General features: G+C 33.4%; 1 protein-coding gene and 1 long non-coding RNA gene across 8 annotated transcripts in view; both read right to left on the bottom strand.

Moving 5' to 3' along the window:
• LOC106082214 (filamin-A) overlaps positions 1 to 27,435 on the bottom strand; it is a 159,977-nt gene that overhangs the window by 84,308 nt on the left and 48,234 nt on the right. For all 7 annotated transcript variants that reach the window (XM_059362782.1, XM_059362776.1, XM_059362778.1 and 4 more), the window contains exon 3: positions 1,179 to 1,323. In XM_059362782.1, coding sequence (XP_059218765.1) covers positions 1,179 to 1,323 — 145 coding nt within the window. The remainder of the gene's footprint in view (positions 1 to 1,178; positions 1,324 to 27,435) is intronic.
• On the bottom strand, positions 14,353 to 15,674 carry LOC131995065 (uncharacterized). The gene is made up of 3 exons (XR_009397119.1): positions 15,396 to 15,674; positions 14,899 to 15,074; positions 14,353 to 14,575 (listed from the first exon to the last, which is right to left on the bottom strand). It is a non-coding gene; the product is annotated as an uncharacterized LOC131995065 (long non-coding RNA).

Genomic DNA, 27,435 nt, shown 5'->3' with positions numbered 1-27,435 from the left:
AGGGAAGATGTCTACCAATCTTCCCTGTTATGTTGTTGGCCAAGATAAATGGGATTGGGGGTCGTCTCCAATGCTGGCATATTGTTGAGACTGCCGGACCAGTGTATGGTCTTGCAGAGAAGGCTCTATGCTATCGAAATCCTGAGAGAGAAGGGTTTAGCATCGAAACTCTAGACTAATGTATTGATAAAAAGGATGCCTCCACGGTCGAGCACTCGTGGTGTATAGATCTGCAGAGGTACGGACTCTTCATCTTGCGGGTGTTTCTTTTTCGACTTAGCTAAATTGCTAAAGCTAGAGACAATGCCTAAGGCACGATAATGTCAGAGTACAACTCTCATTGAGGTGGATTGCCTCTGAGGCTTCTTTGTCGTCAATATTATCAGGTAGCAAGAGTTGGGAAAAATGATTTTAATATGCCGATATTTCTAACTTTATTTTGGCTCTGGTGTATGTTACTATGTTCTCAACAGGGTTTTTCAGCTTCTCTTTTCTTCTTGCGGCATGGTCGTTTCTTCTATCTTCTTACACCATTTCACTGTACTACGAGTTTCATAGTTCCTGCATTCTTTATCTTCCCATCAATGCAAATACAAGTTTGCCCACGAGCATTCCCTTAAGGAACAAGGGCAAACATTTTCATCTATTGCTTGAGAAAAGCCATGATTGCTATGATTTTTCTTGTTAACATCTATGTATTGACGATATTTTTTCCCACGAACATATCACCAAAAAATTTAGAACTCCTTCTATGATTTTTGGTGTTAAACTTTACAACCACATAGGCTAAGGGTGAAAAAAAGTTAGGGTTATGGTATTAGGTCAGCATATCATACCGCAAAAAGGTTAAGAGCTCTAAAGCCTAACTGTCTTTTAGGTCCCTTTAGGGAAACGAAGGGTTGCCCTAAATTTGGAGGGTGGGAAATGTCAACTTATGAAATACGAAGATGGATTGGATTTGGATTCGAAACGGGCATAAAGACCGATCGGCACAATATGGGACTTAAATAAAAATTCAATACTGGCTTAATACCATCACCCTATCTCGGAATTTCCTAACATTCCCATATCATGGCCTTAGAAGGTTTCACAGGTATTTCTGCTTTCATTTGTTTTTTTTTTTTAAATTTTTTTTACAGCAAAATGAAATATGAGTTGGTTTTGAATAGCGAACTTACCTTTGTTTGGGTGTTGGTCCCGAACCATTCAACTGTTGTTCATCCTCACCCTCCCACATTGGCATTGAAATGGAATAATGTAGAATCAAAGTCCATATTAGACCCAAAATCAATTTCAATTTACAATCGACAATATCTGAAGAATCTGTAAGAAAAAACAAAAACAATTATAAATCAATTTGCCTTATTTCATAGTTATGGCATTAAATATATATTCTTATTGAATGTAATATGATTTTTTACAACATAAGCAACAAGAGTTTCTTCCCATTGAAAATGTATTTTTTTTCTATTCTTCACATTCTTTTATAGTTGTGAGTGAACATAATTGCTATTATTAGAACCTGACAGACTTGCAATTGGTTATTAAATTATGGTCTAGTCAGAGCTTTTCTTTAACGAGTAGAGCCATGATTTTTATTCTTAGAAATCATCCTAGACGTCATAATCCAGCGTTAAAAGACTCTACACGCGCCAGCTATCTAAAGGGAAATTGGTTTGGTAAAAGAATTCAGAGAGACAACTTTAATATAAATGGCATGCACAGTAGTTTGGGGATAGATGTGAGGGTAACATAAATGATTTCTAAATAAAAGAAAACCAGTAAGAGCGTGCTAAGTTCGACCGGGCCGAATCTTATAAACCCTCCACCATGGATCGCATTTGTGGAGATGTATGCGCTGCATCTCTTTTTAGGCAAACAAAGAATATTGAATAAGAACTGTTATGCTATTGGAGCTATATCAAGTTATAGTCCGATTCGGGCCATAAATGAATGCTAAACATTGTAGAAGTCATTGTGTCATATTTCAGTTCATTCGGATAAGAATTGCGCCTGGTAGGTGCTCAAGAAGCAAAATCGGGAGATAGGTTTATATGGGAGCTGAATCAAGCTATTGATCGATTCAGACCATATTAGACAAGTATGTTGAAGGTAATGAGAGAAGCCGATGTAGAAAATTTCTGCCAAATCAGATGTGAATTGCGCCCTTTAGAGGCTCAAGAAGTCAAGATCCATGATCGGTTTATATGGCAGCTATATCAGATTATTAATCATACATAGCACAGTTTGATTTGAATCATACATAGCACAGTTGTTGGAAGTGATACCAAAATACTACGTGCAAAATTTCAGTCAAATCGGACGAGAATTGCGCCCTTAGAGGCTCAAGAAATCAAGACCCAAGATCGGTTTATATGGCAGCTATATCAAAACATGGACCGATTTGGCCCATTTACAATCCCAACCGACTAACACTAATAAAAGATATTTGTACAAAATTTCGAGCGCCTAGCTTTACTCCGGACGGACGGACAGACAGACGGACGGACATGGCTAGTTGGACTTAAAATGACATGACGATAAAAAACATATATACTTTATGGGGTCTGAGAAGCATATTTCGAGGTGTTACAAACAGAATGACGAAAAAGTATACCCGCATCCTATGGTGGAGGGTATAAAAATATACATTAATATTAATGAGTCAATTTAATTTTGTGTAAAGAGTGAAAACCTTGTGTTTAGATTTATTCTTAACGTTAATTGGGCCGTCTGACAGCCCAATTTTACAATGCTAAATTTACGCAACCGACCACCATAGGCCATCGACTGTAAGTCAGCTTTCCGAACAATACGTCTTCCAACAACCCAATTGTTCCTATCCTCAAAATAATTTTTATACGACTTCTTGGTATAGAAAATCCTAGCTCAGGTGATGCAGTGGTTGAAGAAATGTATGGTGAGTTTGTCCCATTAAAAACAGCACTAAAACGTTATTGCCTTCGAACGTGGCAGCAGAGACACTAATAATGCAGAACTCAAGGAATGTCAAAAAAAAAGTTTTATTCAAATTTTGTATTTAGAGAAAATTCCACTGAAATTGGGTGTTTTGGAAAAGTTCCATTCAAATGTTGTTTTTAAATCGATGTTTGGATTTCCATTATTCTATGTAACCACTATTGCTCATATTTTATTGAAATATACTGCAATTGTAAATAAAGGACATGTATACGTATGTAACCACTGTGTTTAAAGTTGAGTCAAATATTTTAACAATTCGTTAAAGTAACCGCAATTAAATGACCAGTAGAAAGAAACACGTTTGTTGCGTTGCGTTTGTGTTTCTTTCTTTTTTTGTGACTTAGAGACGAAACCGGCTCATAATATAATGACGATGGTGGCGGAGTCGTAAAAGTTATCAAAAACAACAACAACAACATATATATTTTTCAAAAAAGAAAAAGCCTTAGTAATATTAGTAACAGCAAACAAAAAAGATGGAAACAAATCATTTTAAAATTGCTTTCAGCCAGAGAAAGAGACCGACCCAGACCGTTGAACGGACAAACAGCAGACTAAGCCCAGCCGGTTAAAATGAATGGACGACAAATGGTAGCTTGATAGCTTGGCTTGGCTTGGCTTGTTGGGTGTTGGTCAAGTTCAGGGTTAACAAAATATTTTGCTGATCATGATTTGCTATAAATGGCTGCGCCACATTATCAACATTTCATTGAGCGGTGTCAAAAAAATTGAAACGTTTTCAATGATCCCTCAGCGGCTGAGATGAGATGTTGATGATCAGTAAACTACGACGGCAGCTAAGACAGCTGCTAAATGAATTTGACATAGAGAAGCTGAGATTGGAATTTTGAATTTAAGAGTTTTAGTAACGGTTGATTTTGAAATTTTCTTTGTTTAGTTGTTTTTTTTTTGGTTAGGGTGGTAATATGCCATAATTTGCATATTGTTATGTTAATATGGTACATTGTCTTAGTTATTGAAACTTGGGCGAATGTGGCGTTAATTAATTTGCTTTGAACTAAGCCAAACATACTTTTCCAGTTTATTGAACCTTTTGTTTTTATACCCTCCACCATAAGATGGGGGTATACTAATTTCGTCATTCTGTTTGTAACTACTCGAAATATTCGTCTGAGACCCCATAAAGTATATATATTCTTGATCGTCGTGACATTTTATGTCGATCTAGCCATGTCCGTCCGTCTGTCCGTCCGTCCGTCCGTCCGTCTGTCTGTCGAAAGCACGCTAACTTCCGAAGGAGTTAAGCTAGCCGCTTGAAATTTTGCACAAATACTTCTTATTAGTGTAGGTCGGTTGGTATTGTAAATGGGCCATATCGGTCCATGTTTTGATATAGCTGCCATATAAACCGATCTAGGGTCTTGACTTCTTGAGCCTCTAGCGTGCGCAATTCTTAACCGATCAGAATGAAAATTTGCACGACGTGTTTTGTTATGACATCCAACAACTGTGCCAAGTATGGTTCAAATCGGTTCATAACCTGATATAGCTGCCATATAAACCGATCTTGGGTCTTGACTTCTTGAGCCTCTAGCGTGCGCAATTCTTATCCGATCAAAATGAAATTTTGCACGACGTGTTTTGTTATGATATCCAACAATTGTGCCAAGTATGGTTCAAATCGAACCATTACCTGATATAGCTGCCATATAAACCGATCTTGGGTCTTGAATTCTTGAGCCTCTAGAGTGCGCAATTCTTATCCGATTGAAATGAAATATTGCACGACGTGTTTTGTTATGATACCCAACAACTGTGCCAAGTATGGTTTAAATCGGTCCATAACCTGATATAGCTGCCATATAAACCGATCTTGGATCTTGACTTTTTGAGCCTCTAGAGGGCACAATTCTTATCCGATTTGAATGAATTTTTGCATGACGTGTTTTGTTATGATATCCAACAACTGTGCCAAGTATGGTTCAAATCGGTCCATAACCTGATATAGCTGTCATATAAACTGATCTGGGGATTTGACTTCTTGAGCTTTTAGAGGGCGCAATTCCTATCCGATTTGGCTGAAATTTTGCATGACGTATTTTATTTTTACTTTCAACAACTGTGTCAAATAAGGTTCAAATCGGTTCATAACCTGATATAGCTGCCATATAAACCGATCTGGGATCTTGACTTCTTGACCCCTAGAGGTCGCAATTATTATCCGATATGCCTGAAATTTTGTACGACGGATCCTCTCATGACCATCAACAAACGTGTTTATTATGGTCTGAATCGGTCTATAGCCCGATACAGATCCCATATAAATCGTTCTCTCTATTTTACTTCGTGAGCCCCAATGGGTGCAATTCTTATACGAATTGGCTGAAATTTTACACAGGTCTCCAACATATAATTTAATTGTGGTCCGAACCGGACCATATCTTGATATCGTTTTAATAGCAGAGCAACTCTTTTCTTATATCCTTTTTTGCCTAAGAAGAGATGCCGGGAAAACAACTCGACAAATGCGATCCATGGTGGAGGGTATATAAGATTCGGCCCGGCCGAACTTAGCACGCTTTTACTTGTTTTTTTCTATTATTTTTGCTCAGACATTATAATCAAATCTTTCGTTAAATGATTTATCTTCAATAGTTTTGTTGTTAAATGTTCATAAAAGATGATTGTACTACAGTATAGGGGAGGAGTTTATGATGGCTAGATAGACAGACAGAGGGACAGGAGAATATTTAAAAATTCTTTATTCTTGAATGAATGAAAGAAAGCCTAATGTATCAATAGATTTAAAGTAAATTTTTGGCATTTTCTTTTTTATTATTTAAATTTGATTTATGCTATTTTAAATTGTATTAGCAGATTGCCGCTAAGATTAATCGAAATATCGTAAATTGCCAAAAATTTAAATTTTAAATGGTGGATTATTAACAGAGGAGGGCAATTTTTTGACAATCAAATAAAAATAAGGAAAATAAGGAAGGACTTTATTCATTCAATGCACTTCTAACTTCTTACTTATCAATGAGTGCAGTCCGATTCAAGTTTAAGCTCAATGATAAGGGGCCTCCTTTTTATAGCCGAGTTCGAACGGCGTGCCGCAGTACGACACCTCTTTGGAGAGAAGTTTTACGTGGCATAGTACCTCACAAATGTTGCCAGCATTAGGAGGGGACAACCACCGTTGAAAAATTTTTTGATGGTCTCGCCAGGATTCACACCACGGCGTTCAGCGTCATAGCCGGACATGCTAACCTCTGCGCTACGGTGGCCATAATATGGCCCCCATAGCGCCATATTAATGATTATATGGTGGTGGGGCAAGGCATTTAATCTAAAACTCTAATGCCATATTTGTATTCTACATCCAAATATCTTTATTTGAGTCCTTTATTATCCCGATCGGTCTACATCTTCGTTTGGGTGTTTTTGGCGCTGGTTCCCTGACACTTGGCTCCATATCTTATTATCAATTTATTACTTTAATCCTTCTGCCTTCTATTCCGATGTTGTTCTGATCGGACTACATGTCCGTTTTAGGGGCTTAGACTGTTCCCCCCTCTTTTGAAACTAAATCTCGATAAGAAATTCATGTTTTTGGTTACCATAAGAGTACAAATTGGAGGAACAGGGCAAACAAATGTCGCCAGCATTAGGAGAGGATAACACCCATTAAAAAAAAATGTTTGATGTTCTTGACAGGATTTGAACCCAGGCTTTCAACGTGAAAGGTGGTCATGCTAAGCACTGCGATATGGTGGCCTCCAGGGGATAAACACCACCGAAAATGTTCATGTTCTCGTCAGAATTCGAACCCAGGCGTTTCATGTTAAAACTTCTTTTCGTCATACAAAAGGAGGAGTTATCATTGAGTTTAAAACTTTAATCGGGCTACATTCATTGACATGAGATAAATATAACCTGTTCTTTAAATATAATGTTCATGGGAAATTAAGTTTGTATGTCTGTTCTGAATGCCTCAATAACCTCACCTAACCCGTAGCTTATTAGTTTTCAAGACGAACTTCAAAAATTTCAAGAAAGTTGTTTCAACCTTTTACAAACGAACAAACACACTTTACCCCTAAGTGCCTTTTATTTCTGATTTGCTTCCTGTTAGTGTTCAAGGATGAAAATCGGAGGATATGGGATCGGAGAAAATACATATATTCAAATATAGAACAATATAGAAATTTGAAAATGCTTAATTTTCCTACTTTTTAATAAAATTTTCCTTTAGTGAACATTTTTGTATTGATATTAAGGAATTGGAAGTCATAGAACATTAAGCATATCATATCTTAGTCAAATTTGAAAATATTGTGGCCTCAAGAGGCTGAAGATTTAGGATTAGGAAAGATTTTATTTATAATTCATTCACAAAAGTTATGTATAGTAACAATTTCTTAATGAAAATCTAATTTTATATACCTTTAAAAGACGCTCAAGAAGTCAACTGAAAACATTGTCCTAACTCTAAAGATTCGTTTAACGAAATTTATGTTGTCTGCATTTTCTTTTAAGAAAATTTTCCTTTAATCAAAAGATTTTTTTGCTTGCTTTTAAAAATGTTTATTTTCAATTGTGGATTTATCAAACTAAAGTTGAAGATTCAAAACTTTCCAACTTTTTAAGAAAAATTTACTTAAAAAATTTGTTTACTAATATTAAGGGTTTGTTTATCTTAAACGGTAGTTAAGTATTTCGTTGATTCTTCTTATGTCTTATTATAAAAGAAAAAACTGTTTTAATCAAGATGAAAACGTTGTTAAAAGTTAGGAAATTGACTTTGGAAAAAGTACAATATGGAACTTAAATTAAATAAATGGATTAAGAGTGTCGTCAATAGCAATAGGAGCGTTCTAAAATGTTTATATTTTAAAAGTACATATACTAAGTATACAAATATTTTGCTGCGCAAAGGAGGAAGTCGGGAATCACATGTGAGGTAAAAGGTCAGACTATGACAGAACATTTCTTCCACTAGCCGAACACATATTAGATTTCCAGAGAGAGAGAGAGAGAGGGAGAGAGAGAGAGAGAGAATGTATTACAGCTGTTCCTTAATGGAATATTCGTGAACAAATTGCATTTTCATTAACAACTATACTAAGTTATTATCCTGTGTTATTTTCCTGAACATTAATATGTTGAAGACATATTTCAGCATTATGATTTATTTGAATTAATGACTCCAAACTACTTTATAATTGTTAGGGCCAATTCAAAAAAATATATCGATTTGCTTAATATCAAAAAAAAAGTCTGTTAAAAAATACTTGAATAAAACCAAACAAGAAAAATTACCACAAAAATGAAATGCTTGAAGCATTTAAGACCTAATGAGCGTTTTGTAATGTCATTGGGGCCAAGTTGTTGAAAAATGCTCATTTCAAATAAGACAAAAAGACTTCATTAAAGAGCCTCTCAAATACCACTCCTCATATGACTTGAGTAAATGTTTATACATAAACAACATATTAAATAAACATTAAAAAAAGGTGTCTCATTTCTTCAAATACCTGCCAAGTTTTTGGTTTAACGCTCCCCAAAAGTAGAGATGCCATTTGAAAAAACAAAGACGTTATAATAATTAATTTGAAATTTGGCTCCATTACAGATAACTGTGAAAATAAATTTCATTTAATATAGAAGTAATTAAATTTCAAATAAAGCCTTATAATTCAGAATCTGTTTATTTATAAGGCTTATATTTGAAAACATTTTTCGTTAGAAATTTTGGTTGGGTTGTTATGGCAAACCACTTGTTTTTTTTTTTGCTCCATATTTGATTTAATTTTTTAATTAATCGTTTTTTTTTTTTTGTTTTGCTTGGCAAATGAAATGAGTATTTTTAATACATCCAAATCAATGAATATGTTTTGTTTTACTTTCGGTTGATTGACCATCGTATTGCCCCATTGAATGTGGTGGGGAACTTGATTTCTTGGGAATCCGGTTTCATGCGTCTGTCTCATTGGCATCCATTCAACTCTCTACCGGTCCCCATGCAAACAACATTCAAACAATTGTCACAGAAAGAAGAAATTTGAAACCTCATATTAGAAATTCATGTACAATATGCGAACTACTATTCGTTGTTGTTAGTGGAGCAATATCAGGTACAGCGGTAAAAAAAAGTATTCATCATTCAATGTTTTTTTTTTAATAAGTCTACAAAAGACAATTGGAATAAAAACATATTAAACTAATGATGCAGTAGTGCTTGTGTGATATATATGTACACAATTTCATTGTTTTTAAAGAAAAAAATAGTATTTATTGGAACAAAAAGGGCCATTTTACAGCTGAACCCAAAAAATTAAACAAAAAAAGTATTCATCATTGCAAAAAAACAAAAAAATAAATAACATAATTTAAAAAAATTAATACTTTGTTATTCGACCACCGCGTCTTATAACTTCTTTTAAACGGTTTGACATCGATTGGACTAATTTAGCGGTTATATTTTGGTCTATATTAGTCCATTCCTCCATTATCACCTGTTGCATTTGACTCTTGCTCGAAAAATTGCGCGTTCTCAATTTGCGTTCGAGATGTTCCCAAAGATGTTCAATTGGGTTCAAGTCGGGACTTTGAGGAGGAGTTTTAATGACTTTGGGGCAGTTATACAGCATCCACATCTTGGTATTTAAAGCAGAATGTTTGGGGTCATTATCTTGATAATATTGAAAGTTATTACCAAGCCCAAGTTTTACAGCACTATCTTTTAAATTCCTCTTTAAAATGTCAATGTAATACTTATGATCCATTACTCCATTAATAATTTCAAGATTTCCCGCTCCTGAAGCCGCCATACACCCCCAAACCATTAAACCACCTCCACCATGTTTTACAGTAGCAACTGTGTTTCGTTCTTCAAGCTCTGTATTTGGTTTTCTGTACACTATGACCTTTCCATCGCACCCAAAAAGATTAAACTTGCTCTCGTCTGCAAAAATGACTGTTTTCCAAAATGATTCGGGCTGTTTTACATACATTTTTGCGAAGTTTTGCCTTTTCACTCGGTTTATTTTATTTATAAAGGGCTTCTTACGTGCAGTTCTTCCTCTGTAACTATGCCTTTTGAGTGTATTTCGAATTGTTTGTGTAGTAACTTCCTTCCCTAAATATTCCATAGTGTTTTTACGAAGAATGGTCGCATTTGTCTTCGGAGTTTTCTGAACTTGCCGCACTAGCCAACGCACATCTCCAACTGAAAGTGCTTTTGGTCGACCAGATCTTGGTTTATTGTCAACAGTTTTCGTTTCTGTCCACTTTCTGATGATGGATTGTATAGTAGATCGTGGTCTATTTAATATTTCACTGATAGTTTTTTGAGTTAAACCATTCCTGTGGTGTTTTATTATCAAAACTTTTACCTCATCAGAAACCTCGTTTTGCTTACGACCCATTTTGACAAAAACTATATTTTCAATGAAATTAAATATTTGCTGTCAAGGGCAAAGCCTCCTTTACTAAATAAAACAGAAAAGGGGGATTCCCAAATAATATTTGAATTTGACTTTGATGATAGCACATCAATGATGATGGTGTTATTATATAAAATTGCATTTTTTGCGCTAATTAAATTTATTTTTTGAATTTATTTTAAAACATATTACGAAAAATAAACTATTGCATAAAACTGCATTATTTGTTTACTTTAAATTTTCTTCAATTACCCAAAATAAGTGAATTTATTATCAATTTTGCTAATGATGAATACTTTTTTTGACCGCTGTAAATATGTACATTACCTACATATGTTTTGTCATGTAAATATGTACATACTTATGGCTTTATACAGTTGATGATATGTTTGTAATCAATGTGGATACGCATAAGTTTTATTTGTCATAAGTCCAAAGACAATAGCGGTTTCGTTACAATGCCATTATCATATCACTATGATAACATGAAGTTTACATTAGGGTTTACAATGATTTAAGATAAAACATTTGTTATTTTTTGAAGGTAATAGATTTTTAAATACTCAACCACTCTACGGTTGAGTAGGCATACTTACTTAAATATTCACATCGTATAGTCTCGAAATATTGGTCTAAGACCCTATAAAGTACATTTGTCATCTGTAAAACATTTAAGGCCCGACCATCCGTCCGTCCTTCTACATGTCGAAAATGCTCTCAACCAAGGCTTCGGAGCGGAGCAGGGAATGGGAGTGGAGTGGCAACGAAATTTGTTGAAGTCGGAGCGAAGCGGCTTTCTATTTCAAAATCCGCTCCGCTCCAACAAAATAAAAATCTTTTAAATACAAATTTTTTGGTTTACGAATTTGTTATTTTGGCAAATCAACACACAAATTTAAGTTAACATAAGATAAAGATAAGATAAGATAAAAGAGTTCACTTTCGATAATTTGATATCAAAAACAGATTTGTACCAATTAAAAAAAATCGTCTTAAAGTCAAAACAAGTAAAAACGAGCTAAGTTCGGTAGGGCCAAATCTTGTATACCATCCACCATTGATCGCATGTGTTCTTTTTATAGGCAGCATATATACCCACCACCATAGAATAGGAGGAATGTATATTCATTTAGTCACTCCGTTTGCAACAAATCGAAATACACATATCCCTACAAAGTATATGGATTCTGGATTGTCGTAAAAATCTAAGATGAGATGATGAACGATATCTGTCCTTCTGCGTGTCCGTCTGTTGTAATCACGCTACAGCTACTAAAAATTGACCTAAGATTTGTCACAGATTCGTATTTTGACTATATGCAGGTTAAGTTCTTGAACGAGCAAAATTGGGCTATATTTTTATATAGGTGCCATAAAAATCGGTCGCATTTACTATCCGATTTCGTTTAAATTTTAAACCGCGAGTTCTACTAAGAAATTTGTCAATACGGGCTAAACAGAAAAATGTCAATACGGGCTATATTTAGATATAGCTGCCATCATAAACGTAGAAAGGCCTCTGGGGGATTGGCTAAGTACTCCCCAGAAAAGCTTTAGCCCTCACGTATTTCCTATTTTGCTGAAATTAAGAGCAGTGACTTGGACTAGATTTCCGGTTGAGCTAACCAAACTTGGTCCAGATCGGACATAATTTTGATACAAATTTGGTGTATGGAGTTGCACTAGGCCACCCGATATCCGTACCGCCTATGGTCCCTATCAGACCACATTTGGATAAAGATGGCATAAGGACAGATCTGCAGATCTGGGATCTTAAGCCATAAAATCCTCAATTATAACCTGATTTCCCCGAAGTTGTAAACTGCGACTCATATAAGACTTCTCTGTACCTAAACCTAAAATGATCTAAATCGGCCCATACGTGGACATTAATATAGATATAGTAGGGTTATAATAACATAGGATAATAAATATATTTATGGTGGTGGGTATCTAAAGTTCGACCGTGCCGAAGTAAAGTTGGATTATCCTTTTATATATGAGCAATAAAGACGGATTAAGATCATGCTTGGCATGGATGTTTTAGGAGAAATCTTTGAACAAAATTTTAGTCAAATCAAAAAAAAAATCTCCCTCTAGATCGTAGGAGAAATTATGCAAAATTTGAGCCAAATCGGATAAAAATTGCGCCCTCTAGGGGCTCAAGAAGTACAATGGAGAGATCGGTTTATGTGGCAGATATAAACGATTATGAACCGATTGGAGGTCATAAAAGAAACGGGTTTGCAAAATTTCAGCTAAATCGGTTAAGAATTGCGCCCTCAAAAGGCTCAAGAAATCAATTCAAGAGATCGGTTTATATGGGGATTTATAAGAATATAGTTCGGTAAAGACGACGATCAAGAATACAAACAATCGGAGTTGAATATTGCTTGATGCTGTAATCGAAAAGATTAAATTAATATATCGTTCCATAATGTACGGTGGATAAGAAGAAAATTGAAAATAAAATAGTCAAATTAAGTGTAAAGAAGCGGGAGCGGGGCGTGGAGCGGAGCGGTAAAAACGTACCTGCTCCGGATTCCTGCTTTAAATTTCTAATGAGTAGAGCTAAAGCCGGGCATTCATATTCTGACAACGTCTGGTCCACAGTTTTACAACAACCATTTACTATAATTTTTTAAAATGTATAAAAAGTTTTTTGAGCTCGCAGGTTTGAATGCTAGACGAGACAGGTATTTTAGTTTTAAACAATAATTTCCTTTAGTATACTCGTACATACATTTTGAGTGGGGTTGACTTTGATAATTGTCGAGACACAAATTCGAGATCGAGCGTTTAAAACACCCATGTTGTGCATGTTGTCAATATTTTCAACAACTCCTGGTTATGACCACTCAACGCATTTTTTCTCGGAAAATAAGTCCTATTTTAAAGGAAAACGATTTCGAACCATCAAAGTCAACAATTTACTAACTAAACCATATAGACTTAATAAATCGATTTACTATACTATGTTTACTTGCCGAGTGTAGATTACAATACAATTTTGTGATTTATTATCTGTAGTGAACTGTGTGCAATTCATCAGCGTTTCAAGTGTCAATTAAATAAAAGTACCTTGGCTTATTGAAAGCGCCACTGATTTCTTGGCACCAGCTGGATTATGCCTATAACAGCGCATGACGCTTAGTCAATTACTCAATCATATAGTTTTTTTTTTGCAAACAATAATCAACAAAAGATTAATAAAACAGTGAATATATTGTGTATAAATATACTAGAGCTGACATCATTTTAAGAATGTGGTAAAATTAGAAAAATAATTATGACAAATAAGTAAAATAAAACAAAGTTATTTTCAACTATACATCATATTTATTTGTAAACTAATAAATTAAAATTGTAGCAGAGAGCATAAAATTGTCTTTTGTTGCCAAAATAAAAAAAAACAAGTATAATTTGAAATGATTAATACGCTGATATGGTATATCAACAATGGTTTTCTCGGTTTTGCATTGCAAACCTCAAAAAAGTGTTAATTAGTTGTACCTGAATAAGTTAATTTTGGATTATTTGCATATGTGTGTGTATAAGGGAGGATTGTCAAAAAATGAGCTGTCATGCTGGTTTAGTTGGCTAGAAAATTCTAGTAAAGCTAAGAGTCCCTCTAACTTGAGATTAGGCCACGTAATCTTGGAGCATTCATAATCCCTTAACCATTGACCCTAATAGAGGTGGGCATTTTAGTTCCTTTTAGTGATCACTCATTTTAGTTCCGTTCCACAAAAGGAAGTAGTTCCTCAACTTAGTTTCTTTTTCATTTGCGATCCCCTTTTTTGTTTCCTTCATACAAAATAAAAAAAGAGCTTTGAATTTTGTTTTGAACCTTAAAATGAGTGTTTTTATTTGTACATATACACAAAAACATTCAGACTGTATAAGTAATTGAATTTAAAATTAATTTTTTGTACTTTCTTCAAAACAAGTATTAAGTCTCTATGCTGAAAAAAACACGAATCGAAGCGCAATCAAACAATTTAGATTTGTTGACAATAAAAAAAATAATATGTGGATGCCACCACATTCATTTAATGTGGTTGCCTCAAATAATTTATTTACCTTTCACCTAAATCACAACGCACACAGTTGTTGCCTATTGAAAAAAGTTGAAGCTTTTTTTAGTCTTTGTATGAATCTGTAAAATATGGCATGTCAATCAGCTGGAAGAAAAAGAAAAATGTACATGCAAAACAAAAGGAACTATAAGAAATAAAGAGATGGAACTATTGGGTTGCCCAAAAAATAATTGCGGATTTTTCATATAGTCGGCGTTGACAAATTTTTTCACAGCTTGTGACTCTGTAATTGCATTCTTTCTTCTGTCAGTTATAAGCTGTTACTTTTAGCTTGCTTTAGAAAAAACGTGTAAAAAAAGTATATTTGATTAAAGTTCATTCTAAGTTTTATTAAAAATGTATTTACTTTTTTTTAAAAAATCCACAATTACTTTTTGGGCAACCCAATAGTTCGAGCAGTTCCTTACTTGGATTAGTTCCAATGAACTAGTTCCACCCGGAACTACCCAACTCTACACCCTAAACCTTGATCTCGAAAAATATATTAGCATATCGATGTCAGTTTCAAGCTTTGCAATCTCGTCTGCTGCACAATTAACTGAGTTATCTCAGTGAGCTGACTTTAATTTCATTACAATCCACCCTAACATTGTAATGTCAAAAGAGAATGAAAGATAAAAAAATTTCAATTAAATTCATAAAAATATTTAGACCGTAAATAAAACAAGTTGTTTGTTCGCTGGTCATCGCTCGCTTACTATGCCACATCCACTTCTTATATAACTCTAGTACAGAGATGGGCACACTAACACAGGTGCACATCATTTCTAATCCCATGGGCTTATGTTCTTGTACACTTACACAATAACGTGCAGAAATTTGTGTATATTTGCCCATCGCTGCTCTAGTAGCAAATCAGCATTCAACTATTCCATGATGTTGGGCTAATAACGACGACGCTTACCCTTTTTTTGTTAGCCATGTATGAATAACGCCAATTTTTTGTGGGAAATTTTATTTTTCAATTTCATTGCATATGAAGCGAAAGAACAAACTTTCATTATCGTTGCCATAGAAGGCATAAACTGAACGATAATACAATTCCGCGCAAAAATAGTTCTTCTCGGTGGTTTGCAAACTTAATTGTGAGTTTTTTTTTTGTGGGCCTCAGAGTTATCATCATGAGTGGCTGTATTATTTTTAATAACTTTTTTTACAGCTTTATTAATAGCTTGGTTGTTAATTATTAGGTGATGAATTGAGAGTTGGAAGGAAGTTATTAATAAATTGGGGATTTTTTGTGAAAGGCTAATTTAAAGACGAAGTATATTGAATTAAATAATAATTGATATACTTAAAAACATGTTAACTTTGGCCGATTCAAATCTTAAACACAGTTCATTAACACTCATAAAAAAAATCTGCTGATAATAGAAAAATGTTTGCTGCTATTTCCGAAAATGTTCTGCTTTTCATGTTCGAATTTGTGAAGCAATAAAACAAAGAATTTAGTCTTGTAAAGTCAACATTTTAATGTAGCAATCATGTTTGCTTCTCCATTTTTAGCTATTTTGGCTAATAATTTTGGTTGAGTAAAGGAATGTATGTTTCTCTGGAAGATCAAAATGAAACTCATAGAAAAAAGTTTGCTGAAAATAGCAAACACCGTCTGCTGAATATAAGTAGTTAATTTTGCTGTTACTGTAGAAGTAGTTCTGCCATTACAGCAATAATTTTGCAATTTCAGAGCAGCAGGCTTACTGCTGAAAAGTCTGTTGTTTGCTGAAAATGATTGCTGCTTAACCATGAAGAGAATGTTGAAAAGAAAAATAGAACACATATGTAAATGTGTGTCTCAGTGGATGTTTATAATCACCACAGAATGTACACTTTCCATATTCTTTTTTCTTTAAATTTAGATACAAAAGGCCATGCCAGTCAAGTACACATTAATAGAGCAATAACAAAAAATGCGAGCTAGGTCAGCCATATTTCGAAATTTATACCAATGGAAGGATCAAGTTGCTTCTTTACAGTTATATTCCACAAATTAAAATAATCTCTTTCGAGAAAATTTCTTAAAAAATATTTAAAAAAAATGCCTAAAGTAATCAAGCAAGTAAAAGGCAAACATAAAAAATACCATAACATTTTTTCAGCAGATTTTTGTACTTTAAACAGCAGATTTTGTTTGCAGACTTAGCTGACCGAAATGTTTACTAATACAGCAGCCCTTTGTTTGCTGAAACAGCAGTAATATCTGATTTCCCATTTTCAGCAGACATACACTGCTGTTTTAGCAAACATTTCTGCTGTTTTAAATAACAAATTTGGTTGTGTGTGGAATACCAAAAACCAGTAAGGAAAGGCAAAAGAACAAATTACCATTTGATTGCAATATTACTGCAAATCGGACGAACATATATATATATGTCTAAATCTGAACCGATTTCGAGCAAACTTTATACACATTGTGGAAGTCATTGAGGAAAGCGTTGTACAAAATTTTAGGAAGATTGGTCAATAAATGAGCTTGCAGTGGCTCTAGGAGTGAAAATCGGGATATATATATATATAAATCTGAACCGATTTCCATTAAATTCACCAGTAATGTCGAGAGTCAAAGGAAAATCATTCCTGCCAAATTTCGAGAGAATCGGTAAACAAATGATCATTTTATTGCAGTATTACTGCAAATCGGAGCTTCGTCTCTAGGTCGAAAAACATGCCCATACCAAATTTGAAGACGATCGGATGAAATTTGCGACCTTTAGTTTGTACACAAATAACCATGGACAGACAGGCAGACAGACGAACATAGCTAAATCGAATCAGAAAGTGATACTGAATCGGTCGGTCTACAGGGTGGCTGATGAAAGCCGCTACCAAAAAAAAATGTAATAACTTTTTTTCTATTTAATAATAATAATTTAATAATTAATTTAATTAATTAATTAATTAATTTAATTAATAATAATTTAATAATTAATTTAATAATTTAATTTAACATGAATAAAAGAAAAATGTATTCCATACACCGAAAAAAAAATGTAGCAATATTCATCATTGTAGCAATATTCATCAGCCACCCTGTACTTATCAATGGATCCATCTCTATTTCATTTGGGTGTTACAAACTAATTCATTAAGTTATAATACCCTGTGCCACCTTAAGTGGTGTAAGGTGTAATAAATGTGGAATAATTACAGCTTAACAAAAACAAGTACTAATTTAAAATCCCTAACGAGCAACATTTTTAAAGGTTCCAGCACAAAACCTTGCATACTTTGGACATATGTACAAACATTGCATACACTTAAAGAAATTTGTTAGTAAAAACAACAAAATGTTTTTGCTGTAACAGCAGAAAGTCTGCTGGAAATGGGACAGAAGTATTTTTCTGCAAAGCAAACATTTTTGATGTTTTTAAATGGCAAAAAGTTTAAAAAAGCTCAAAAATGTAATGAATATTTCAAAACACATTAAATACAGCAAACAAAATAGCTACTACTATTATATTTATGCTTAAAAACAAAATATTTACGCCTAAAACTGACTAATTTTATTATTAATATACAGCAAAAGTTGTTTAGAGGTTTGAAGACTTTTTGTGGTTTCCTTCAAACGTTTGAAATTTTTAATTTAATATCAGCAGACCAAGTTTGCTGATATCAGCAGACTAATTTCTCTGGGTATAATCAAACCATGATGTAATTCTAAGTCCGTCGATTTACTTAACAATAGTTCAGAACTTTCTTCTAAGGAATACTAGATGTAGGATATATGAAATAAATTTTCTTATTACTTTTGTACTCAAAATGTCCTTAAACGAAGAAATTCATAATATGAAAACTCTTACAGTTCAGTTTGATATCTCTCCGGAGCTCTTTTCCCTCTTCTTCTTTTTTGAATGTTAATTTGTTTTTAAAATTCAGAGATTTCAATGTTTGTTTACGTTAATCAGAGCTACAAAGCGATTTTTTTTTAATTTTAGCGTCACTTAAGCTATTTTTTTTTGACCATCTTCAGTTTCTGCTTTTAAACTTTTTACATTGCAATGTAATCGCTCAATTGCTATAGCTAATTTGACTAAAAAAAAAAAAACAAAAATATATACTCGTATAAAAAATATTGTTTTGTATGACATCATTTTTAGAGCGCAAAATAAAAATATACGATAACAAATTGTTGACTTAATTTTAAGTACACAAAAGTTTGAAGTGTATTGCGGTTGTTCTCCTTTTAAACAATGTGATTTTAACTTCTTTGTTCTGTTTTGTCAAACAGCAATAATAAAAATGTTCTACACATTTTATATTTTGTTGTTTACTTTGTCACAACAAAGAACGTGGCAAATTTAGGAGAGAATTTTAAGCAAATATCTGCGCTTAGAAGTGTTTATGGGAGAAAGGGTCACATAATTTGGTATGGATAAAATTCCATAAAAAAAATTTATATATAAAAGGAAAAAATAAAAAAAAAATATTTTAAATAAATACAGCTTAGTATTTTTTTAGTCACTCCATCAGAAATAATGGTCTTCGAAGATATATTTAGGAATATGAAAATCCTTTTCGTAGTATTTTGCACCCACTATTTTTATTATTTCATTTTTGATATTTCATCTTTGAAATACTTACTATTAAAGGAGTTTTTGAACCTTGAATTAAGGTTTGTCCTTACATTGAAGATTTTGTAAACTTAATATAAGGATGCTACATTTTTCAATATTTTTAAGGAAAAATTTCCTTCCGGTTTTTTGAAGCGAAGGATAAAAATATCACTTTTTATTTATATATGCCAGTATAATACTATATCCTTAAAGTTGCGTCCTATTACTAAAATATTAAAGTAAAGTTAAAAAAATCGCTGATGGTTGAAAAATTTGCAAATGAAAATTTTACCTATGAACATTCCATTAAGGAATAGGGGCAAACTTCTCACATATCAATGAGTGCAGTCCGATTCAAGTTTAAGCTCAATGATAAGGGGCCTCATTTTTAAACCCGAGTCAAAACGCCGTGCTGCAGTGCGACACGTTTTTGGAGAGAAGTTGGCGTTAGATTTAATACCAAACAGGTATTGCTTTTAATACAAAACTGTTTTTGGCTTTAGTACCAACCCGAGATTGTTTAAATACTATTCTCGTTAGCACATCAAAATTCAACGTCCGTGAATAAAAACATGTAAAAGCGTAGCGTAAGTTCGTAAGTTTTCTTTTCGATTTTTCTTAAAAAATTTATACATTAAAAAGAATTAATTACCTAAATTGCAAATTGGAAATTTTGCCCATGAACATTCCACTAAGGAACAGGGGCAAACTTTTTATATATCAATGAGTGGAGTTCGATTCAAGTTTTACGCTCAATGATAAGGGGCCTCCTTTTTATAGCCGAGTCTGTACGGCGTGCCGCATTGCGATACCTCTTTGGAGAGAAGTTTTACATGGCATAATACCTCACAAATGTTGCCAGCATTCAACCACCGTTGTAAAATTTTTTCTGATGGTCTCTTTACTTTATGGGTCTTAGACGAATATTTCGAGGCGTTACAAACGGAATGACTAAATTATTATACCCCATCCTATGGTGATGGGTATAAAAATATATTTTTTTGACAAAAAAAAAGTGTAACTGAGAATCGGTCAGCAACCGAAATTCAAAACGAAAGATTTGGTCCGTTAAAATATAGCGATTTTAAATTAAAGATAACATCTTAATTTTGAAGACTAGCTTCCTTGAATCATCACCAAAATTCTTCAATGAAGAAAAATTACTTAACTTTGGTTAAACTTTGTTTTAGTGGATATAAGCAATTCTTAGTAAAATATTTGAAAAAATCTATTGCAACCTCTTGTTATGACGTCAAGTCTTTAAAGAAATATCGTGATAAGAATTGTACAACAAACCATGTCCAAGGGTTTACAAGATTCGGTCCAGCCGAATTTATTTAATTATAATTAATATTATTTATTATTAATATTAATTTATTATTAATATTCTTTCTAGTGTTTACTATGAAAAACCTTCCAACTCCATATGTGTTAAATAAAAATACGAATTAATAGAGAGAAACTGCTTATAATACAGACTTGATTTCAACTTCCTCCTTTTGAATCTAAATGATTTTGGCATGTGTGCAATAAAATGTTTAAACTTCCAATCAAGTTTTAAATCCCCTGCTTAACATCTGCTTTCTCTTCTTCATATATCTAAAAAAACGCAAACTTCTCCATTTCATTGGAAACATGTGCCTGGTCTGTACTTGTGCTGCTCAATTGGCACAAATGGGGGTTTCAAACTTTGCAAACACCCACCATGAAAACAATTTGTGACAATTAACTCATAAGATGAATTTATTTTGACATTTTGCGGCATATGGAAGTTGAGATGGTGTGGTGGTTAATGAATATTGGCTTTGCTATGACTGGCTTATGTATGGCTCATTTTGAATTCCAAGTGAATCATAATAGTCATACGAAAAAACAGCTCTCACTTTTAAGAAGAAAAAAGTAGCAAACATCATCGTGAAAACAGGCCGCGCAACCACATGCGTTCGCCATAACTTTTTCGTCTATGGCTTATTGTTTATTCAAAGCTTTGTTAAGCTAAGTTTTGACTCAGTTTTTTTTTTTTGTATTGATAATTCCCAGAATCTTATATGCATTTCATATTTAATGAAGGATGAGTAATATGGCAAAATTTTAAGTCATTCGTATTAATGACGCTATGTCTGACGCCATTTCAACCCTCAAAGCCGGTCACTAATGACAACGTGATAGTAGTGTTCACCTCTATCGAGATAAATGCACAAAATCTTACGTCATTATTGATAGTTTGCAAAGTGTTTAAACAAAACGTCCAGCTACTTCTCATTTTTTTTTATTTATTGCATTTAAATTATTTGCTGGCTTTTGCGTTATTTTTTTTTTTGTACTGATTAAATGACGGGTAAAAAGTGAATTGGCTTGGCGGTAACTATGCCAAGAATTTTTGATAAGAAAATAATTTCATGATGGGTTTTAATTTGCAAATTATAGAAATATCAGTTAATAAATTTCTGAAACGTTTCTTATCACTGCTGTCTTTATGAGTTTTGCAGTGAGTTGTGTGTGTGTGAGTTTTTTTTAGAAAAGGTGGTTAATTTTGTTAAACTAAGGTATGACTTAATTGCTTCATCACCTCTAAGACGAAACGACAATTGGGATTTATTGAGTTAATTGCTGTAATTTATTTTATAAGCGATTAATAAGCTGTTAATTTGTTGAAATGAGCACAAAATTTTTTAAACCAGAGGTATAATAAAAATAATAACCCACAAATGGAAAAACATTTTAGGATCTTTTTCAATTACAAATTGAAAACTAAACAAGTAGAAAGGCGTTAAGTTCGGCCGGGCCGACCCTTGGATACCCACCACCACCTCGGGTATATATGTAAACCACATTTCGTCAAAATCCGATGAAAACTTCATACCTATGCCCCATAGCAGCTATATCGAAATATGTTCCGATTTGCACCAAATATTTAAAAGCACAAGTCATTGTTTAATTGTGTATAAAAAATTGGTCTTTTGAGTAGCTTTATCTAAAAATAAACCGATCTGAACCATATACGACACGGATGTCGACAAGCCTAACATAAGTCACTGTGTCAAATTTCAGTGAAATCGGATTATAAATTGTGCCTTTAATGGAACCAATACTTTAAATCGAGATATCGGTCTGTATGGCAGCTAGATCCAAATCTGGACCGATTTGGGCCAAGTTGCAGAAAAATGTCGAAGAGCCTAACACAACTCACTGTCCCAAATTTCGGCGAAATCGGACAACATATGCGCCTTTTATGGCCCCAAAACTTTGAATCGAGGGATCGGTCTATATCGCAGCTATATCCAAATCTGGACCGATCTGTGCCATATTGCAGAAGTATGTCGAGGGTCTTAACTTAACTCACTGTCCCAAGTTTCGACGACATCGCACAACACGTGCGCCTTTTATGGGCCCAAGACCTTAAATCGTGAGATCGGTCTATATGGCAACTATATTCAAATCTGGCCCGGACCAAATTAAAGAAGGGTGTCGAAGGCCGTGACACAACTCACTATCCCAAATTTCAGCAAAATCGGATAATAAATGTGGCTTTTATGAACCTAAGACCCTAAATCGGAGGATCGGTCTTTATGGCAGCTATACCCTAATCTGGACCGATCTTAGCCAAATTGAAGAAGAATGTCGAAGGGCCTAACACAACTCACTGTCCCAAATTTTGGCGAAATCGGACAATAATTGCGCCTTTTATGGGCCTAAGACCCTAAATCGGCGTATCGGTCTATATGGGGGCTATATCAAGATATAGTCCAATATAGCCCATCTTCGAACTTAACCTGCTTATGGACAAAAAAGAATTTGTGCAAAATTTCAACTCAATATCTCTATTTTTAGTCTTTAAAAAGCGTGATTTCCACAGACAGACGGACGGACATGGCTAGATCGTCTTAGATTTTTACGCTTATCAAGAATATATATACTTTATAGGGCCGGAAATGGATATTTCGATGTGTAGCAAAAGGAAAGACAAAATGAACATACCCCCATCCATCGGTGGTGGGTATAAAAAATCTATAGCTTTTGTAATTATATCTGAAATTTTTCACTATTAAAAGAGTAATTGAGTAATTATTTTTCAAATAAAAGATTGATTGAAATATTTTTATATGTGATTTAAAATTTTTATACCGAAATTTAGAATATGATCTTAAACGACTCGTTTCTACTTTTAAAGATTTGTCGAAGTAATTTACCCGAATGGAGCATCCTTCAATGCCAGGATTCGAACCCAGGCGTTCAGCGTAATAGGCAGACATGCTACGGTGGCCTCCGAAGCGTATAATATTCATATTATAATATTGATATATAAAAAAAACAATAGAAGGACCGTATCTCATTTCGTAACATTCAAGTTTATTAAATGACCTTGTACTTGATGTTCAAGAAACTCATAAAAAATCGCAATTATTAAATAATACATATATATCAAAAAAAAAAACCCGAAAACTTAGCTTATTGAAAGCAAACGACGAAACCATTTCAAACCCCTAACCCAACACACAGGCCATGACTTGCTTTATAAACAACACCACCATTATACAAAACACTGGGCCCCCGAAGCTACAGAAAACTGAAATTTATCGAGCAAATGATACGAATACTAGCAGTCGCCAGCCACAAGCAACACCAACTTTCAACACACAATTAACTTAACTTCCTCTGTGGTGAAGACGACGAAATAAACAAAAAGAAATAAGAAAATGTTTTTCTAGATTTGTTTTTGTTATCTTAAACGTTATATTCTAACCTCAGTTTGCCGACATTCACATTGTTGTAGAAGCGGCCCGAAGCCAAGGCAAATTTGTGTGATCCGAGATTTGAGGCTGGATTTCAATGACATTGAAAACCGGCTTCGAGAGACATGGAATTTGTTACTGTTGTTCTGTGTTGGCACCAAGCACAGACTAGAGCGATCTATTGTTCCATAGGGGCGAGGAAAACACACACAATTGTAGAGGAGGTTTCCAAGCGCTGGCAGTGATGATGTACCTCTACTACCACTAAATCTGATAAGTGGTGGGAGAGTTTTGTTATGGAGAGGCGATGACGACTTCGAATGTTTATTTAATTGAAATAAACTTGGAAATCATGAGAAAATAAAGTTGAAAAAGAAAAAAAAAGGATCAAGTAAATGGGCTTTAAGTTCGGTTGGGCCAAATCTTACATGCCCCCACCATTGAAACAAGGTTGGCCAAATTAGGTATGGATAATAATGCAAAATATTAACCAGGTGCTAAAAAACTCAAAATAGGTCTTTATAGTCGTCAATCAAAACTAGGACCAAGAAAACGACTTTAAATGACAGATGTTGTCATTCCAAATTTCTTACAATTATCAGTTAAGACATTAATTTGTTTTGGGGGCTAATTGATCATATATAAAAAAATGGTTGTGATATGGTATAATGTTTGTAAAGGTATTTATGAAAATAATTAGACACCAATAAAATTTAAAGTTATAAGATGATAATAAAAAAATTATATGATCATTTCATTTTCTACAAAAAGTTGTATTCATATAATGTTAATTGTCAAATTAACTATTGTAGATTTTGTTGCCTAGTGTAAATAAAGGATTTCCAATTAGCAAAAAAAAAAGTTTATTTATAAAAAAAGATAGCTTATCATGAAAAAAAGATCAAGCATTCAGGTAAGCTACAAACAACTCTACATATTTTTGTTGTTGTAGGATTTCATAGAATATCTCAAAAAAAAAAAAAAGAATAGACATTGATAGACAAAGTCTTTTTTATCTAACGTCCATTTCAATTTCATAGAACTCAAAAAGAAATCCTTCACATAAATTTAAATAACGCACAACAGTCTATAAAGAATTTATGAATTTCTATAGAAATACTGATGTTTTTTTTTTCAGTCAGTTTTCAGTTTTTATCAGTCACTAGCTATTTATAGAGTTTCTTCCAAAGACCAAAGAAAAAAAATCGAAATACGTGTCAATGTCAATTAAATTCACACAGAAGAAAAGCTTAAATGATATTTACAACAAAACAATTTATGATGTAATGGAGACCTTCTCTCGTTGCTGCTTTCAATAGGCAAGAAGATTTCAAGCTTCGACGACAAATGTTAGTCAGCATGAATCAAAATGATTTTTTTATTCCATTTGTGGTACTAAGAGTTCGATTTGATATCTGAATTTACTATTTATAATATTAATGGTTAAACTGTGCAATTATTTTCTAAGAATTACAAGTTTCCTATTGAGTAATAACAACTGTGGAAACTTATTTTAAAATGCTTGTTTATATGTAGTTTGTGGTTAATACAAACAACAAACAATTAAGTAGCAGTTTATGAATGGAGAATTTCTTCAATAATGAAATACAACCTGTATGTCTCAATGATAATGGGCATTCTTATTAAATAAGAATTGCAAAGGCTCACATTAGCCAAAAATTTAAATACTATGTTCAAAACTTAAACATTTTTGTAATAAAATTTCATTTAGTTATACAATCAGATATTGTCAAGCTCCAGACCGTAGAGTTCTCTGTTTCTATTACAAATAATAAGAAGATAAACCTTATTTTCAAAGTAAGGCAGAAAATGTGTTGCTGTAATAGCATTGACTGGTGTCCTAGATCCTTTAGGATCAGCCAAATTGGACATATACATTTTCTTATCTGCGAATCACTGAAAATTGCATGTCTTTTATGCTTAAACTATTCTGTAAAGCGTATTTTCCTTTTCCTTTTTTTGCTAAAAGAAGACACAACTATTAACTTAACTTTAAAAATAAGTTTTTTCTATTTCTAATAAAATTAGAGAACCCTACGGTCTACAGCTGATTAATAACCAATTGTATGAATTATTTCAAGACTCGCTTTTGGAGTCGGTAATAACTTCATTCGATTTATATCGAGCTTTCTCAGAGATCGCACTATTCGAGTTGTTGCAGGCGTGCCACAAGGCTCTGTCCTTACACCTTCCCTTTTTCTTATTTTCATTGCTTTGACATTTAACATTAACAGAAATTTAAGACGAATATCAATAAACACTACTCCCTCTTTTCCCCCTCCAACCCCCAATGTATACGTGAAAAAATCAAATATTGTAAAATTGTCATTGTTTTCTGATCTTACTTCCTTAGGATGCGAACAAAGTGCCCGCTGATGACGAACGGACCCCAGCCGAGCTTATTGACGCTTATTTTTATGGAGAAGAAAATTTGTCTATAACACAGTGAATATATATTTTGCTTTCATGTCATTTAGCTTTGTTGTTCATTTGTGTTTATAAAATTGCTGAACACGGCAATGGATTCATCTGATGAAGAGGATTTGTCTTCCTCTAGTGTGATTAATGCAATTATTGACACCATCGATATTGAAAAAAATTAATTACACTAAAAAAGAATAAATTTGGTAAATTTTTTTATTTATATAATACCGGGAAAAAATTGCACTTATTATTTGATCGATATCCATTTTTATTCTATTTTTAAACATTAAAAAAAACCCTACTGCACGCTAAAAAGCAAACATCAAAAATGCAAACAAGCGGGAAAAAAAACTTTGGAACTATTTTCTCGCACTGAATCGGCTTTGCTCGGCGTTCACTATATTATACAAAATCTTATTTGCATTGATTTGTATGTAACCAGTTTTATCGCACTGACAATATTTATCGTACTGACAATCTTGGCTTGGTTTTCTGCGCGCACTCTGTTCGCACCCTTATAAATATATAATTCTTAAATTCAAGCCATGCTACTGCCCAATTAGTAGAACTATAACGCTGTTAATGTCAGTGTCTCTGCGCAACCATGTTTAAAGCTAACATCCTAATATTTCATTGTTATTGCAGATCTGCCAAAGTTCCCATAACACTTGTCGGTTCATTAAGTTACCATAGCAGTTACTCATCTCTAAATTGAATATAACTCTTATTTATCATAATTATACCCATATCTCAACATAGATAAATTTAGATAGTTTGTTCATTATTTTCTTCATAGAATTGAGTCTACCTATTGCATTTCTATTCCAGAAATCTTTTATGACAAACCCAGTAACAGTATTTCCGTTCATATATCAGATTTCATTCTTTTTGATAAAAAGCTACACCATACGAGTGTATGTTCCATGAAGTGAGTAAATGTTGAAAATAAACAAAAGCCTTGATACTTTTTTATATAAAAATGTTTACATTTGGCTTTACAACTCTAAAGAATTCTTCAAAAACACACATGCAAAAACTGATAATGTGATACATATGTTGTGCAGGTATAAAAAAATAATAATAAGTCAATATTGAACTGAATAAACAGTGTTAAATCAACATCCCAATTTGGCGTCATCGAAACACTTTTATTTTCTATTTTGCTGTAAGCTGATAACGAACGGAAAGGACGGCGAAAAGTTCTTCTTGTACA

Source organism: Stomoxys calcitrans, chromosome 2 (assembly GCF_963082655.1).
Source record: "Stomoxys calcitrans chromosome 2, idStoCalc2.1, whole genome shotgun sequence".
NCBI lineage: Eukaryota > Metazoa > Arthropoda > Insecta > Diptera > Muscidae > Stomoxys > Stomoxys calcitrans.
Note: the sequence above shows the minus strand (reverse complement) of the source record. Positions and strands in the feature narration are given on the sequence as shown.